The following is a 16,802-nucleotide window of genomic DNA, read 5'->3' on the forward strand; positions in this document are numbered from 1 at the left end:
ATGTAATTTCATGTAATTCATGGAAACCAGTGAAGATCACAAATCATTGAAGAAAAAAGGTTCAGAGCACTGTCTAGTGGGTCTAGATGACCCAACTCCCAATGGTAAAGTGCCTAGGATAGCACAAGGGTTACAGCAGGGTATTATGGTAGATCTCAGCCCTCGGTCTTTTCAGCCTCCCTCTACCCTGACATTCTTTTCAGACGCTGGGTGTCCAGTTGCCACTGGTTATTTCTAAGTCTCCTCCCTTCATGCTCTTCAACTCAATGCATGTTTCTCCATGGTGGACTGGAGCAGCTGCTCTCATTTCGACATCAAAAATAGCTCAGGGTTAGTTAGGGTGGGGGGTGGCAGACTGCGTGGGGGGTTCAGAGTCATGCAGATAATTTTGTCTTCTCGTAACAGAGTCGCAGATCCAGTAACCCAACAAAAACCAGCTGGAAGGAGTAGCAAGCCCTCTCTCGGTGGATATAGTACAACATCGAGGGAGTGACTGCCTGTGTCCCAGCCTGTCACACGTGCTTGCTGTAACAGGAGGGAGAACTGAGACTGAGAGTGGGAACCCAGTGCCCAAGTGGCTGATCACTTTTGGACCATGAAGCTTAGTGTGGCATTGTTTTTTGCTGGGCTCTTTGGAGCTTTGGCTGCCGTCTTCATCCTGTTTTCCTTTGGAACCGATTACTGGCTGCTGGCTTCAGAGGGCTGCCATTCAAGCCCTGAGAAATCTTATGAGGAGGTGGGTGCTGGATTTGAAACATCAACAAGTCTAAGACAGTGTTCCCATTTGTAGCCAAAAAATGTGTCAGCCTCTGCTCAATCTGTCTTGGGTTTTGCTTTTTACTTTCGCTGACTTGTGTATACTTCTTTGGAGTTGGAGCCTCACATATTCCTGTAAAAAGTGCATAAAACTAGGAAAAAAATACTATTTTTAGACGCTGATCAGCTGTTCAAATTACTCTGTCAGTATGAACATCAGGGTGTTGAGGCATCCCTGTAGAATCTCTGCCCGTAACAGGACACTGACTGTTTAAGTGTGGAAGCAGCTATGCAGTGAGTAAGGCCAAGCATATGCCACATGCCTCTAAGATAGAAATACAAAAGTATGATGCCATTTTAAATACTCTATCTAGAACTAAAGCTATGTGACGCCCATCCAAAAATGCGCAAATGTGGCTTCTTGGACCCGTGTTAAGCCCATGGTGTTCACACTGGACAAGCAGAAAAGGGCTTCTTCTGTTTTTTTCTACTGTTTGGTGATGCATGTCTGCCACCTATTGGAAGAGGATTGGTGCGAAATGTTGAAGTGGTGAAATCTCGCAAATCTTGCTCCAAGCTTTTACCTTCACAGCCGCATTCCAACATATGAAAGACTTCATGTCATAACATTCCAGCTATGTAAACGGTTTATGCCACATGCGAATGTGAGAGTTTTGAACACGAAAGCCCAAATCCCGCATTTCCGGAAGTGGCGGCTTAAAAGGACGTGGCAGAGGGTGGTGGGAAAGAAGTTTAAGGTAAAGACAAATGCGGGCACCAAGACTAAATGATAAACAAAAGTGGAAAGACTTCATTATAAATCTATACATCATCATTCATTTTCTGAAGTAAGGGTGTGCCAAAATATCGATATGGTGATGTATCGCGATATTCAGTCCCGTGGTTGAGTCTCAATGCGTCTTCATCAAGTATCGACCTTTTATTTATGTTTTGAGACCCTGTAAAACGTTATATTAATCATCCTTTGGTAAGACAATTCTTCGGATGGTCAAAAGGGGGCGCTCGTTGCGAGATTGGCTGTCGCGGACGGACGAAGAAAAGTAAACAGTCAAACAAAAATCAAAGGGAAAAACATGGAAAATAGCGAGAGCAGCAAGTTAAAAGACGCGCCGGTAGCATTGAAGCTGCATCACCCTGAGTTGTTTGACAAAGCTGTGGCTGTTGCTGGCCTGAAGCCGACACAGCCCGGCATGGATACCTTTTTCCAGGCAAAACTACCACCGTCTATCTTTGTGTTTAAAAACCAAAAAATAAACAGTTTTTCAAGTTCTTCTTTCTTAAAGTTTGATATAACGTGAGTTGTTAGAGACGACATATATCTATTATCACATTATCGCCATATCGTGATGGTATTGTTATCTTGAGCAATGTATTGCAAATCGTATCGTAAGGTATTCAATTCAATTCAATTCAATTCAATTCAATTCAATTCAATTCAATTCAATTCAATTCAATTCAATTCAATTCAATTCAATTCAATTTTATTTGTATAGCCCAAAATCACAACAACAGTCGTCTCGATGGGCTTCGAAGTAAAACATGAAATCAAAAGGATCACGAATACAAAGAGTTCAATAGAAAAATACTAAAATGAACTAACAAACTGACTAAGCTATACTGGCATCCCTGCCCTTAGACCCCCCTTCGCGGTAAGGAAAAACTCCCAAAAAAACCGGATTCCAGAAAAAACGAAGAAACCTCAGGGGTGCCCACATGAAGGAGGGATCCTCCCCCACGACGGACAGGCGATTTACCAGAAATCTTAGAGAAGAATTAACTTATCTAAATCTACAACTACATATATAAAAGTCCAGCAGACGAGCTTCATCCAGCTGTGGTTGTGGGGACAGTCAAAGGCGCGAGTCGAGCCAGAGGCAGGATCCACAGCCAGGTGTAGGAGCAGGAGCAGAGACGAGGTACTCGGTCAGGTACAGAGCAGAGACGAGCCAGAGATGAGCCAGAGGCAGGATCCACAGCCAGGTGTAGGAGCAGGAGCAGAGACGAGGTACTCGGTCAGGTACAGAGCAGAGACGAGCCAGAGATGAGCCAGAGGCAGGATCCACAGCCAGGTGTAGGAGCAGGAGCAGAGACGAGGTACTCGGTCAGGTACAGAGCAGAGACGAGCCAGAGATGAGCCAGAGGCAGGATCCACAGCCAGGTGTAGGAGCAGGAGCAAAGGCGAGGTAAACGGTCAGGAACTGGAGCACGGATGAGCCAACTGGACAGGTACCCAGTGATTCCCAGCTCTATTCTGAAGTTTTTATGATGTTAAATTGGTGCAAGTTAAAAAAAAGTCTTGATCTTTTAACATGCAAAAATAATGAATGTCCGACTACAAAATGACTTTTGTAGTTAAAATGACTTGAAACAATGACTTTCTTTATGTTTTGGGGGGTTGGGCAAAGATAGTTCAGAGTTTTTATCACTTAACCAGTCCGAGGTGAAAGTTGCTCGCTCAGCTCAACCTTTGACCTGAAAGAGCAGCTGCACAACAGCAAACTGGGAGCAAACTTTGAACCTGCTTCACAACATCTTGGAACTAATCTCTTAGGCCAGCGGTCCCCAACCCCCTGGCTACGGGAACAGCCGGTATCAGGCTGCAGAGCAAAAAATATGCCTTACATTTTTTCTGTTTTTGTTTATAATCTGATTCTGAGGGAAGTTTTATTTTGAAAAACTACTTGATTCTCTCCACCACATCCCACTCATTCTTGACACATATCAAGTCGCTCAGTCACTTGTTGAAAATCAATCCGCTACTTTCTTAAAGCAGCTGCTAAGACGCTGAATTGAAACTTTCAAAACTAAAAAAGTTAACAAAAAAACACGTATTTGGAAAGTTTATTTTAGAAGAAAAGAGCCAGTGAGGAAGCAGAAGAAGAGCCTTTGACTTCAAAACAAAAGAAAGCTGAAGTTAACAGACAAAAACCAGGAGTCTTTATCTAAATATGGATTTATTGCAACAATTGTTCCCACACACCATAATAATAAATAGTACTCAGCAACTAGGTGTCTAATGTTACGCAGTTGCTGCTAATAAAGTTACTTAGTGGACTCACATTTATTCTGATAGTTAGAAAATACCTTTTTCTTTTGTATTTATCTGTCACACCTTAGAAAAGGCATGAGGCTGAATGCTGCTATATCACATTTTAATGGTCCCCACTCAACATATACCGGTAGTTTATATTAAACCGCTCCACTGGTTCAGACTTTCTATTGTCCGAATGGTTCAGGATGCTTCTTAAGTGATATCTCAGTGCTTTTCTCTGCAGGATCATGGCAAAAACATTACTCTGTACCATGAAGGTTTCTTCTGGAGATGCTCTTTCAGAGGCAGCGTCGACGAAAACCACCTGATAACGAAGCTGTGGTTCAGTAAGTTACAAGCACTGCGTTGAATAGCCACAATTTCTCACAGGGGTTCATTTTTTTCTGCATAAATGTTACCAATATAGATGAGATGACCATTTAGTAACAGAAAAACGAGAAGTTAGAAATCTATCAACCAGACTAATTAAAGGAATAGAACATCAGAAGAAGATTTCAAATGAGATGAAACTCAAACTTGGAGGAAGAATTACATCTGGATCAGTGGCTATAATAAATACAATGAAATTAAGGGGAAGGACAAAAACAAGTGAAAATCCCAATACATGGTGACGACAGAGCGATCAGTATCAGGTGTGGATGGCAGGAACGGAGTAATAAAGTTAATCTGTTTAATTCAAAACAGCTGCTCAGCAAAACAGAGCAAAATAATCCCCAGAATCACATTCATATTCAATCAAAGCAAAATTCACTGCAAATCAAAGATTCAGATCAGTTTCAGGCCAAACTTTCACAGAAAACAATAAAAGAATCACACTTACAGGGACCAATATTTTGGTATTCATAGCATGTAATATAACTCTTGTTCTGGATGGCAGAAACAAAATGGAGTTGAGCAACAGCAAACATTCTATAATAGCGTTTAATTAAGAATCATTTTTAAAGGGTAAAATAATGAGCGAATATTCATAATTTATAGTGCTGCTTGAGACATAAACAGAAAACGTGTGTTAACCAAGAACAGATCTCTATCTTATAGATTGAACTGCTATATTTGATTATCTGTCCAGCAAACAGTTTTAAAGGACTTTTTAGAAAATCTTCCTATTTAATAGACATTTTGCAAAGAAATGCTAAAAACTTAACAAAAACATTCAGAGATCAATAAAGCTCAAGATGAAACAGTAATATTGTCAAATAAATGTAGAAACCAGGAATGGATGGGTTCCAGATTTCAAAATGTTCATAAAAATAAAGTCTTCTGTGTGATAATGCAATTAAGACATCAGAAATAAAATACCGGGCATAATTAGATGAAGAAATAAATTGTTTTGAACAAAATCCCTCTGTACCTTGGATTTACCGGTTTTTACGTTTTTGTAGTTGATGATTTCAAAACTTTAGGAGCAACAGGGACACGGTTTAAAAAGCACAGACGTATTCTTTTCCATTGCGAAAAATTTAGAAATTTCTTTTTTGTTTTTACAATTTTACAACAATTGTACTCAAGAGGTCTTAAAACATGTCAGATTGTGAAGAAACTAAAAGTAAAATACAGAATTGATGGCAGTTATTAGATTTCATAAAAAACAATTATGACACCTGAACTTAAATGTTACAAAGCAGAAACCAGAAACAGAGGCAGTGTTCGCATTCCCACATTACTTAGTATAAGGACTTTGCCATTTTTTCTGGGTTTCTGAATCTACTATTCCAAAATTCAGTGCCCTGGAAATTTCCTAGATGTCTCTGCAAAAAACTACAGTGAATCATTGCTCACTAGAGTGATGAATATAGACCACGATACATTGGGTTTGAATGATTTTTCATTTAAAAAATAACTACGTAAATTCATCTTTTTATAAATCATTAAGCTTTCATCTTCAGAACACAGTAGATTCATAAATATTCTTCATAAAATGTTCATATTTATTGGGTTTTTACTTCAACAAATGGGTGACGGCAAATTTGCTGTTTATGAATAAAAAAGTAGTGATCATGGTGTCCGAACTGCAGGAAAATCCAGGGTACTGTATAGTTTTGCATTATAAAGACATTTAGGGGTTAGAAAGTTGAGAGGGAATTCGGACACAGTCATGGTCTCTGACCAAGTGACTGCTCATCTATTCTCTGCTCAAAGTAAAAATCGGGGAAACAGGCACAGACTGATTCTATGACTCCATTTATCCATTTTCCCAGCCAGCTATGTCCCTTTTGGAGTCACGGGGTCGCCAGAGCCTGCCGTAGCTACTGTTGGGCAAAAGGCGGGATACACCCTGACTGACAGGACACCATAAACTTTTCTCAACTGAGAACTAATTAACTGAACTGGACAAGTGTGGATAATTGACAACTGCAACCTGCTGTGACTGTGACAAACAAAATTCAAAAATATACAAAACACTAATCCTCTAACAAAAAAGAATTATTCTGCTTTTTACTTAGAAATATTAATTCAATGAATCAAAATGAAACTGGTATGGAGAAAATATAAAACAAGTGCTACAACTCTTTTCAGACACATAATGCAAAAACAGGCCCCTTTACAAATAAGCCAAAAATTCTTGCACCATTAAATAAATAAATAAATAAGCAAATAAATAAATAAATAGAAAATCTGCCAGTGGGGTAAAAAATAAGATCTTAACAAGAATTCCTACTTTGAGAAAAAAATTCTAATCACTAAGACATGTTTTCTCAAACTAATATTATTTATCTATTGAAAAGCTTTTTTGATTCTTGCAAGACAGAAAATAAGACAATTTTCCTTGAAAAAAAACTTTATTTCCTCCAAAATTCAGTTTAAAACAAAAAACAAAAAATCCCAATTATAATAGCATAAAGCCTAACTATGTTTTAGTAAAAATATAGTTTGGCAAATAACAATCACTGTGTCATTTTTCTTTGCCAGTTTGGATTTAGTCCGTTTGCATCCCTCCGATATCCGTTTGCTAATATTTTGATTACACTACCATTGATACAGTGGCAGGGAAACTTTTTCACAATTTAAAAACATTCCTAAAAAATACATTACTTTAAACCGGACTCTAACCATAAGCAGGGCAGTGGTAAACACCTATTGCACAAATACCTATTAAAGTAAGGCTAACCCTGTTTATGAGGCGCTAATGCACAGGTAGTTTTATCTTATCCCCACTTACCCCCACAGGCTGTGCTTCAAATACTGACTGATAATTCTTCCATGTGAGCTGGTTGAGTTTTTAAAATAAAATGTACCTGTGACAGTCAGGTGTACTGCAAAAACAGAATCTTTAAAAGGTAAAAAGTCATTTTCTGTCTTGCAAGAAAAATAATTTTAACAAAGTTTTTCAATAGGAAAGTAATTTTAGTTTGACAGATGTCTCTGTAATTTTTTTCGTAAAATGGAATTCTTGGTAAAAATATTTTTTTTCCCCTCATTAGCAGATTTTTTTGCATATTCAAAGAAATTTAAGAATTTTTGTCTTATTTTACAGGGGGCCTGTTTTTGCAGTGTGATATGGTTTCATGTGAAAACCCAGAAGCTTAGCCCTTCTTCTGACAAGAGAAATCTGAGGAACTGTGCCCTTTGGCTTTCATCTGAGACTCATGGAAACATCATAGCATTTGTTTTCTGAATAAATGTAAAACTCTTTATTCCTACGAAGCAGACATATTTTGGGAAAATGTCACAAACTGGTGGTGGAGGACCCAAATGCAGGAGACCAAGCTTGATGACTGGAACTAAAACATTTAATTAGCAAACTAAACATGACAAAACTATGAGGGGAAACAAAACTGTGACAAAACAGAGCAGATGACCTGACAAGGATGAACAGAAACCAAGACACTTAAATAGGCTGAGGGCAATTAACTGAACTGAAGACAGCTGTGGATCATGAACCTGAAGGTGTGACTGACGAGGAAACCAAAAACATGACAAAGAAAACCAAACCACTGAATCCTTACAGAAACACATTTAAATCTGAGCATCTTTGAATCTCATATAGCCTAAAAAGTGAGTGACTCCAGTTTGATCATTTGTTTGTGTTTTCAAGCTGCTAAACTGATCATGTAATGTTTAAGTGGGTAAAACTAGCCCCAGAAAGGTTCATTTTAAAATGTTTTCTCCGTTTAAAGAGTAACCCTCTGTAGGGTCACATGGTAGAGAGCTTTATGGACTTGCTGCAATTATGTCTGGTTGCACTTCATGGCCGTACAGTGGTTCCAACCTCTCATGTGACTTTTTCAAAGAAGCTAGCAGCATGTGATGTTATTTTGGTCATCTGTCAGCTGGTTGTTTGTCATCTATCTTCTGATGCGGACCTTGAATGGTGTTCCATTGTCAGAAATGGCCTGCAGAAACGAAAGGACCTTGTGAGGCTCTGAGGAATTTCACATGTTGGAAGAAATGAGAAAATCACAGGAGGGAAAGTGCCATTTGCATTTATTTACTCAGGATTAAAGAAAGGGAATTAGAAACTTCCTGGGCAATGGATTCTGTTTGTTAAAACATGGAAAGAGGTATCTTTTTAGCTAAAAAAAAAATTGCACAAGACCAGTTTATGTTAATGCAAGATAATTTTCTTTTTGCAGCAAACCAGCCTCATTTGAAAGAATGTCAGCCTGCATACCTATTCCCATTTCCGGTGTCTTATCAGACCCACAATGCCACCGAGTATGATCATGCAATAAGTAAGTGTTTGGTTTTCTTCTGTAATTTCAGGCTGTTAAAAATTCAATGACTCCAATGCAGTTGACATCTTTTTTTTCAGTCTACAGAGGTTTCTGGAGCATCTTTATGCTCATTGGTGTGGCTGCAGTCATTCTGGGTGGGTTCTTCATCATCTGCGCTGCACCGTTCGCAAGTCATCGCCTATACAAAGCTGGGGGGGGTTTCTTCTTGGTGTCTGGTGAGTTCACTGTACTTATGAAACACCTGTTTAAACACAAATCTAAGCACAAGATAATGAAGACAACATGTTTAAGTTTTCCAGTTAAAATCACTCGTCAATTTCAATGAATTTTACTCTTTCATTATGCTTTGTAGTCATTTCATCTTTTATTCATTGTAACTATTATGTAAACAGTAAATGGCGTAAACTTGTATGGAGCTTTCCTGCCTCTCACCCCTCAAAGGCCCAAAGTGCTTCACACTCACATTCTCATGGCGGCTCCGCTGCTGAACACTGGTGCCAACCTATAACCACCAGGAGCAATCTGGGTGACATAACTTTCTTGCCCAAGTACACATGGCGGAATCGAACCTGCGATCTTACGATCAGAGGTCTACCGCTAATTGCTGCACTGCGTTTGATATTAATATATGTCCCTGTATTCCTAATCCTTTTTAACCACTGGTATCATATTTGATACACACATTTGTGAGACCCCACTTTTATTATTTTTTATCACCCTAATTTCCCTTAAAAAGCATTGAATAGAACTGATTCATATTTCCTGCCCTGTAGTTCATTATCATTCCAGTAGGGGCAGTAGTAAGACTTTTCCGGCTCATGTCAAAAGGGCTGCCTCTCTAAAATCTCTTTTTTGCTAAGGTTTTGCTAATTTTCTAAACCTAATGGTGAAAATAACTCATCTTTTGTTATTTTTTTTTAAATATACTAATTGCTGTATTGAAAGAATGCAATTGTTTGATAACGTCTTTATAATAAAGTTAAACCATGTTAAAAATGTGGATCAAATTAGAGGCAGTGGATAAATAAGGTGGGGGTTTTTTCTGAAAAGTTGTGTCAAAGCTTCTCCGTCTTAAACCATCATTGTGGTGATAAAAAATTTACCAGATCCTCCAGCGTATCGTAGTTAATACTGTCTATATGTCGTTAAAAATGATATTACTTTTTTGTGGATTTCATCACAGAGTTTAAAAATCTTTTCAAATACGAAACAAATTCTGTCGATTGTTTAATGTAGTGGGCTTTATAGGACTTGGCTGCTTTTGAACAATGGAAGTTTTTTACTAGCAGGTTTCATATCTTTTCTCAGTTTGGTTCATAGTTTACTTTAAGAAACTTTCAAATTTTACTCATTTGGAACTTTTAGAACAGATCTGAAAAACTGTTGAGCATTGAATTTGGCGTAAAAAACAAATTCATCCCCCAAAAAGTTTGATTTGAATTAAATTGAAATAAATTTAATTCAAGGAGTTTGCATGTTCTCTCTGGCTTCCTCCCACTGTCCAGAAACATGCTTCATAGGTTAATTGGCAACTCCAAATTTTCCATAGGTGTGAGTGTGAGAGTGAATGGATGTGTGATTGTGGACATTCTAGCCTGCGACAGACTGGCGACCTGTCCAGGGCATCCCCTGCCTTCGCCCACAAGTGGCCGGGATAGGCTCCGGCAGCCCCGTGACCCCGAAAGGGAATAAACGGAATAGAAAATGAATGAATGAATGAATGAATGAATTGAACTGAATTTGATAGTCTTCTGTCTCAACTGTTTTTTCCCTGCCAGGCCTGTTCCTGCTGTGCGTGGTGGTGATGTACGTGCTGTGGCTTCAGGTTTTGGATGTCCTGGATGTGTATATCAGCCGCCAGCGTTCCTCTCTGTGTCCAGGCTTTCAACTGTCCGTCAGCTACGGGTTGTCCTTCATGTTTGCACCCGTTGGCATCTTCTTCTGCCTCGTGGCCGGCCTTCTCTTCCTCCTTATTGGACGAACTGTTCGGGTCCACCACCACTGAGGAGTTTCAGTTTTATAGCCGGATTTTTGTACTATCACAGTGTTCCTGCAACAAGCCCACCCCCTGCCGACATGTATGTTAAGACTTCAATGTTTTGAAAACTCTGGTCACCTGTTCAGAGAGGTGACCAGAGAGAACTATTCAAAAATTACATCTGTAATGTGCCAACCTGAGGCTCTTTAGCAGAGCTTCAAAAAGCTATCAATCAAAAAGTAAAGGACATGCATGCATTCTTATTTTAACCTTTTATGCTCTGTGCGTTTTGGAAAATTAAAATTGTGAGGAGAAATGCTGCAAATGAAAGTTCAACAAGGGTTAGAAGAGTGGAAATACTTTTTTATACTTCACAGTAAAATGTTTCTTATTTCTGAGACTTCTGGGTTTAATGTTTTGAATAATATCAGATATCAAGGTTTGAAAAATGAGTTTGACGTACTTCAGATTTTCATCTTTTTCTTTATTATTTTTGTTGCTCCTTTGGTCATGCAGTGCTCCCCATATTACAGCGTAAACTATGACGGTTCTGGTTCTTAAATGATTGTCTCGGCACTGCTGTCACATTTGTAAATGAAGCAACAGTTTTATGTTGATGATGTGACACTCTTTTGCTGTTTAGAGTGTGTTCTCAGGTGTGTTATTTGAAATTGCTGTGACAAATAAAGACAAATAAATATAATTTTGTCATTTAATGCTGTTTGGCTCTTACAATGTGAGCATAAATAAAAATCATTGAAACAATTTGGAGCAAAACTTGATGAAAAATGAAGTGAAGACACAATCTAAAAATATGGCATTTACGGACAACTTACACTGCATTATCAATAAACTCAAGTGTTTCTTTATACCAAATTACCACAAGATGAACAAAATCATAATTGTTAGCATACATCCGTGCATCAGAGAAACTTCAAAAGCCTTTTCTTATGAGAGGCCACTTTACTGTGGAAAGGTAATTCCTGTAATAAATACATCTTAGTTCCCAGTGAGTGATATTCTTAGAAAGTGAAAGTCTTTAGAAAGAGCAGTACTCTGACATCACACTCATCAGTCACAGATCGATTGGCAGCCTTGACACTTACGTACACAGACTTTTTGACTAATTTAAACCTGATTAAATTAAAACATCTCAGTTCTCACATCTGATTTCCTTACAACCCAAATCTCATTGCTGCTCCTGCTAGTTAGTGAGGCTATAGGATTGTAAACTAATCAGCTGAATTCAACGCTCTGTCTTCCTCACAACAAATTTTACTGCAATCTGTCCAGTTTGATTGCCTTACTTTTCTCTCATCAATGATACTTTTTCACTCCCTTTCACCTGCTCCCCATAACTTTTCTACTTATTTCAGTATTCATTGATCTTCCACCTTGTCTTTTCTGATCACAGAACGTCATGATTGCCTGAAGTTTTCTCTGTGTACTGTTGTGTTTTTGTGTAATGTACCAGTTTTACTGGATCTGTCCTCAGCTTTTGACACGGTCGATCATGAAAAACGATTACGTCATTAACAGAATGACTGTTCTTTCGTAGTTTTCTTCGTAGTTTTCTTCCTGGGATAAAAAACATTTCCAACAGAAATTCTGTTCATTATTAATATAATATATAAAGTTACTCCTTTGTTGCATGGGGTCCATCAGGGCTCAGTTCTAGGCCTAATCCTATTTTTTGCACATAAACCCTCATGGAAAGGAATTAAGTGCTTCTAAAAATGTCTTCTAGCATTTGTATGCTGTTGACATCCAATTGTCTTGGTATTTTGGTGACTTTGAATTTTATAAGATTTATTATAGGTTTTATAGGATTTATTATTAAAATATCCTTAAAGACACACTCCAATGAAAATGGTGGTTTTCATGTTCTCGTGGCACTTTTCTGTTGGTGAAGGACATATATAAAAGAGATTAAGCTTAAATGTGCATTTCTGTGTTTTTCTTAATTCGAATCTTTTTAAATCAAGAGAGGTTGAAAAGAAAACATTGTTTTAAAAAGAGCATATTTGTGACGTAGAAAATACAATTGGAGGGCACAAGCTCCCTGCTCTGTCTGCTCCATTCTGATGCATCAATTTGTAGACGGCCAGATCCATGTACAATGTTTTCCTCGTCCAAGCTTGGATCTGGCTCAAAACCAAAGAGATGCTTGATCGTCTGACATGTGACACTTAAAACCTATGAGGTCTTTTAAAGGACTGTTGCTTAAGGTCTGATCGCCAACATGAATTAGTAATCCAGTGACGCCACTAGATGGCACTGCTGCTTCAGTTACTTTCATTCTCAAACCCGGAAAAATAGAAATCCCATTTAACTTATCTGGAGTCTATGTGGAGTGTACATGGCATTATGCATTTAATCACAACTTCAGAAGTACTATCTGCAGATGAAAGAATTCACACCTTGGCTGACAGACGGATGGTAATTTCACTCATGAATGGAGCATTTGATCAGCATCTGAATGGACTTCTGTGTTGATTCTCATGTGTCTGCATCAACTCTGGGCCTTTCATGACTTATAATGTACTTATCATACATAAGGAAATCTATTTGTGGCTTTCTTCAGAATGCAGGAAGCAGTGACACAATGTAAAGCTTAGAATATTCTTTTTGACGGCCTTAGCCTTCACAAAAGACTAATGATAGTAATTCACACTCTGACATTTCTGAAATTTCAAATTACTGCGTCCCGATTGGGCCACATCATGTTTGGGTCAACAGATAGGCTACATTAAAAAAAACAATATTCTTCAGAGGAAGATATCTAATTGGAGAAAACTCGTAAAAACTCACAAAAGCCGTTTGTCCAGTATATGAGGCTGAGGAGAAATAGAGTCAAAAGAAGAAATGGGGAAAGATATAATGTAGGGGTGGAGCAGACCACTTCTGCAGGAGCTGGGCCTTGAAGTCAGTAATGTCATCAGAGTGGGAGTCCCAGCTGAATTCAACACTGTTCTGCATGATTGCCCATGATAATTGTGTGTTGATAGGGAGCGCCGGAGATGGAGTATAATTTCCACCGAGAGATTCCTAAACAAATACCTGTGCTCAGCAGAGAGATGGAGTGCAGCAGGAGGTGAGGAGAATAAGGGATGAGGGGAGGTCGAGGATGACAGGGTAACGCTTCCAGGGTAAAAAAAAATACAACGGTCAAGAAGGCGCACATGAAGAAGGGGCTTCAACGTAATGTTTTAGGCACCATGTATGAAGGTATTTGAGCCGCAAATGAAACAAAAGAACCAAACATTATGCTAAATTAGTGGCACTCAGCTGCAGCCAATCCAATGTCGCCAATTAATGACTGACAATAAGTCGGATCATGTCTGTGAAACCAAACTCGGAAACTGAAGCAATGATTCTGCAAATTTTTCCACTAAAAAGACGATAGAGGTCTGTAATGTTCATCATCGTAACAGAAACAAGCCAAAATGTTGCCCCTCACAGATCATTTCTTATTTAAGAATTTCTTCCATCTTCTACTCGTTAACTGTTTTTTTGTTTTTAGAGTATATTTTATTTAGATTTTAAATTATTTATAAAAACAACATAATTAGAAGAACGAAAAAAGGACAAGACGAAACAGCAGTCTGGGCTAAGATGAATAAAAATACAATTAAGGGTAGATAGTTTGGAAACAAGCACAGATAGAAAGAACTACCAACATCAAATGTGCACAGTCTCCTTATACGTACATATACATTGAAAAGCAGAAGCTTAAGTTTATACGAGTTTATGAGAAAGTCATATCAAGCAGATAAAACAGTCAGATAAGAGGAACACCATTCTGTTTTAATGTCACCTGTTTGAACTGGTTATTTGTATAAAAGAGACCTGTCCACACCCTTAAACAGTCAGACTGCAACCTCTCCACCATGATCAAGACCAAAGAGCTGACGAAAGACACCAGGGACACGATTGTAGACCTGAACAAGTCTGGGATGAACCAATTTACAATAAGCAAGCTTGGAGAGATGAGAAGAGATCAACCGTTGAATCTCCCTCCACCTGGTGCTCAATGAACGATCTCATCTTGTGGGATACAAATGATCCTGAGAAAAACAGTAAGGAAATCAGCCCAGAACTATTTAGGGGAACTGACAATGACCTAAAGAAAGCTGGGACCACACTGACAAAGGTTACCATAGAAACACACGACATTGTCATGGATTCAAACCATGCAGTGCTCCTAAGGTCCCCCTGTTTTAACCGGCACATGTCCAGGTCCATCTAAGGTTCTACAGAGACCATCTGGATAATCCAGAGGAGGATTGGGAGAATCTCATGTGGTCAATCCAGTCAGCAGTAAAGCGTTTGAAGGCTCTGGAGTGGACTACTGAGTCTCCAATACTCAAGCCAATAGACAAATATTTCTTGCTCCACTGTAAATGATTGATGCATTTGTTAACCATTTTTAAAACAAACAAAATTATCGCTCAATGGGAATTCTGATGGGCAGCAAAGGCTTAACATTTACTCAAAATCTGAAAAAGAAAAATATTTATGTCACCAGGAAGTAAGTCAAGTTTTCCAGCATCACTCACAACAGCTTTAAATCAACTAAAAATAATCAATATTTGTACATTTTATTGAATAAACATACCTTTCACCTTAAACATAGAAACTCTAATTTAAAAAAAACTATTTTACAACTTAATAAAAAACTATGTTTGTGACATTTGGGTAGTTTTTTACATTAGAGTTCATAATGAGCTTCAACATGACAGAACTTATTTTTTGTTGAGTAACAAAAAAGCATTAATCAGTTATTTCAAGTCTTTTTTTATATAATTTGACATTTTGAATTAAATTTGAAGAAGTTGAAAAACTTGATTTAAAAACATTTATTTTTTCAACTTGTCCGTCCAACCGCTGAGCAAAAGGATGAGAACTGAAAGCCCCTGCAGTTGAACATATTTTAAAACATGGTGTTGTGGATCTTCTGACTCACACAGTTTATATTTGCATAAACCGCTGTAGTAATTTAGGCTAAACCCCCCCACCACCACCACCAAAAAAAAGGGCACAAAAAAGGGGGAAAAGGGGGGGTTGAGGAAATGGAAAGAAGATTATAAGGGGGGGGGGGGGGGGTGTAGACTCATAAAGCAATAAGCATTGATTGACACATCAAGCCACACTGATAGATCAGATACAGATTGCCAGAGAGCCTGGATAGGTGTGCAGAACCACAGTGCATGCATGTAACTGTAGGGTAGATTACTGTCACAATGCTCTCAAAGGTTTCTGAGACCCATTTTAAACATAAAATATAAAGATTTAAACTAAATCTTTCAAATATTAAAAATGAAAACAATTTAACAGGAGAAAGATAGTTTCTGGAAATTTTATATGATTTTTTTCACCCTTTCCGTCCTACAGGTTTCATTATATATCATTACATAATAATTCATCTTTGTTATGTGCTTTATTGATACCTAAGGATTCTTAATTCTGTCTGATAAAAGTTATGATAATGATAAATCATGTAATAAAATGGTTACGGTAGAACAGAGGTGGGATTATATAAGTTCGCTTCCTCACTCCCATTCAAGCAATATTTAATTTTATGTCTAATTATCCTAAGTTTGATACATCATTGTATGAATGTATAACTGATGATTGTAATGTTTTTTGGGTATTATTTGATTGCTTGAAATAAATAAATAAATAAATCAAATAAAAAAATCGAATAAAATCATGGTTATAATAGTAATAACAGTCAATGTAAGCAATGGTATCTTTTACCCTATTTTTAAGCAACTTCTGAGGCAATAGGCAGTTTGCTTTTTATTAATTGTCCTTGCTAATAATGTCTTAATTGGCTCCCATACAAGAAGCATTCCATCATAGCAGGGGTCTGCAACCTGCGGCTCCAACATGTGGCTCTTTAACTCCTCCTTTGGTTAAAGAAAAATTTAGTTTTCTAATTTCATAAAGTAACAGTACAGCAGAAAGTAAGTATTAAAGTAAAGAAAGGTAAAGTCACTTAAACTTTATTGAACTCATTCACAAACAGTGGATGTATCAGTGCTGCTAAGGCAAGCAAAAAGGTTCACAAATTGCTAGGGAACAAGCTGCGTAAAGAACGCCTATTTGGCCATCAAAAACACTGTCTTGTCCCCATCAAAAGCGGTCTTTTACTGTGTACATACTGCAGGTCCAAAATACTGTTTTAGCGCGTTCAAACTGCACGTACAAAACGGTGTTCTAGCGTGTTCAAAACTGCATTTCGTTGTGTCACATATGGGCGTCAAATACATCTTTTACTGACTTTTAGCAACAGTAATTTTTAATTAAAGTTAGT

General features: G+C 37.9%; 1 protein-coding gene across 1 annotated transcript; it reads left to right on the top strand.

Moving 5' to 3' along the window:
* Positions 1 to 262: 262 nt before the first annotated feature.
* tmem182a (transmembrane protein 182a) lies at positions 263 to 11,186 on the top strand. The gene is made up of 6 exons (XM_004081483.5): positions 263 to 330; positions 406 to 736; positions 4,053 to 4,155; positions 8,404 to 8,502; positions 8,583 to 8,720; positions 10,284 to 11,186. Exons 2-6 carry the CDS (start codon positions 596 to 598, stop codon positions 10,508 to 10,510), a joined length of 708 nt encoding a protein of 235 aa, XP_004081531.1. The 5' UTR covers positions 263 to 330; positions 406 to 595; the 3' UTR covers positions 10,511 to 11,186.
* Positions 11,187 to 16,802: the final 5,616 nt, after the last annotated feature.

Source organism: Oryzias latipes, chromosome 21 (assembly GCF_053564925.1).
Source record: "Oryzias latipes strain Hd-rR chromosome 21, Olatipes_Hd-rR_3.1".
Taxonomy (NCBI): domain Eukaryota; kingdom Metazoa; phylum Chordata; class Actinopteri; order Beloniformes; family Adrianichthyidae; genus Oryzias; species Oryzias latipes.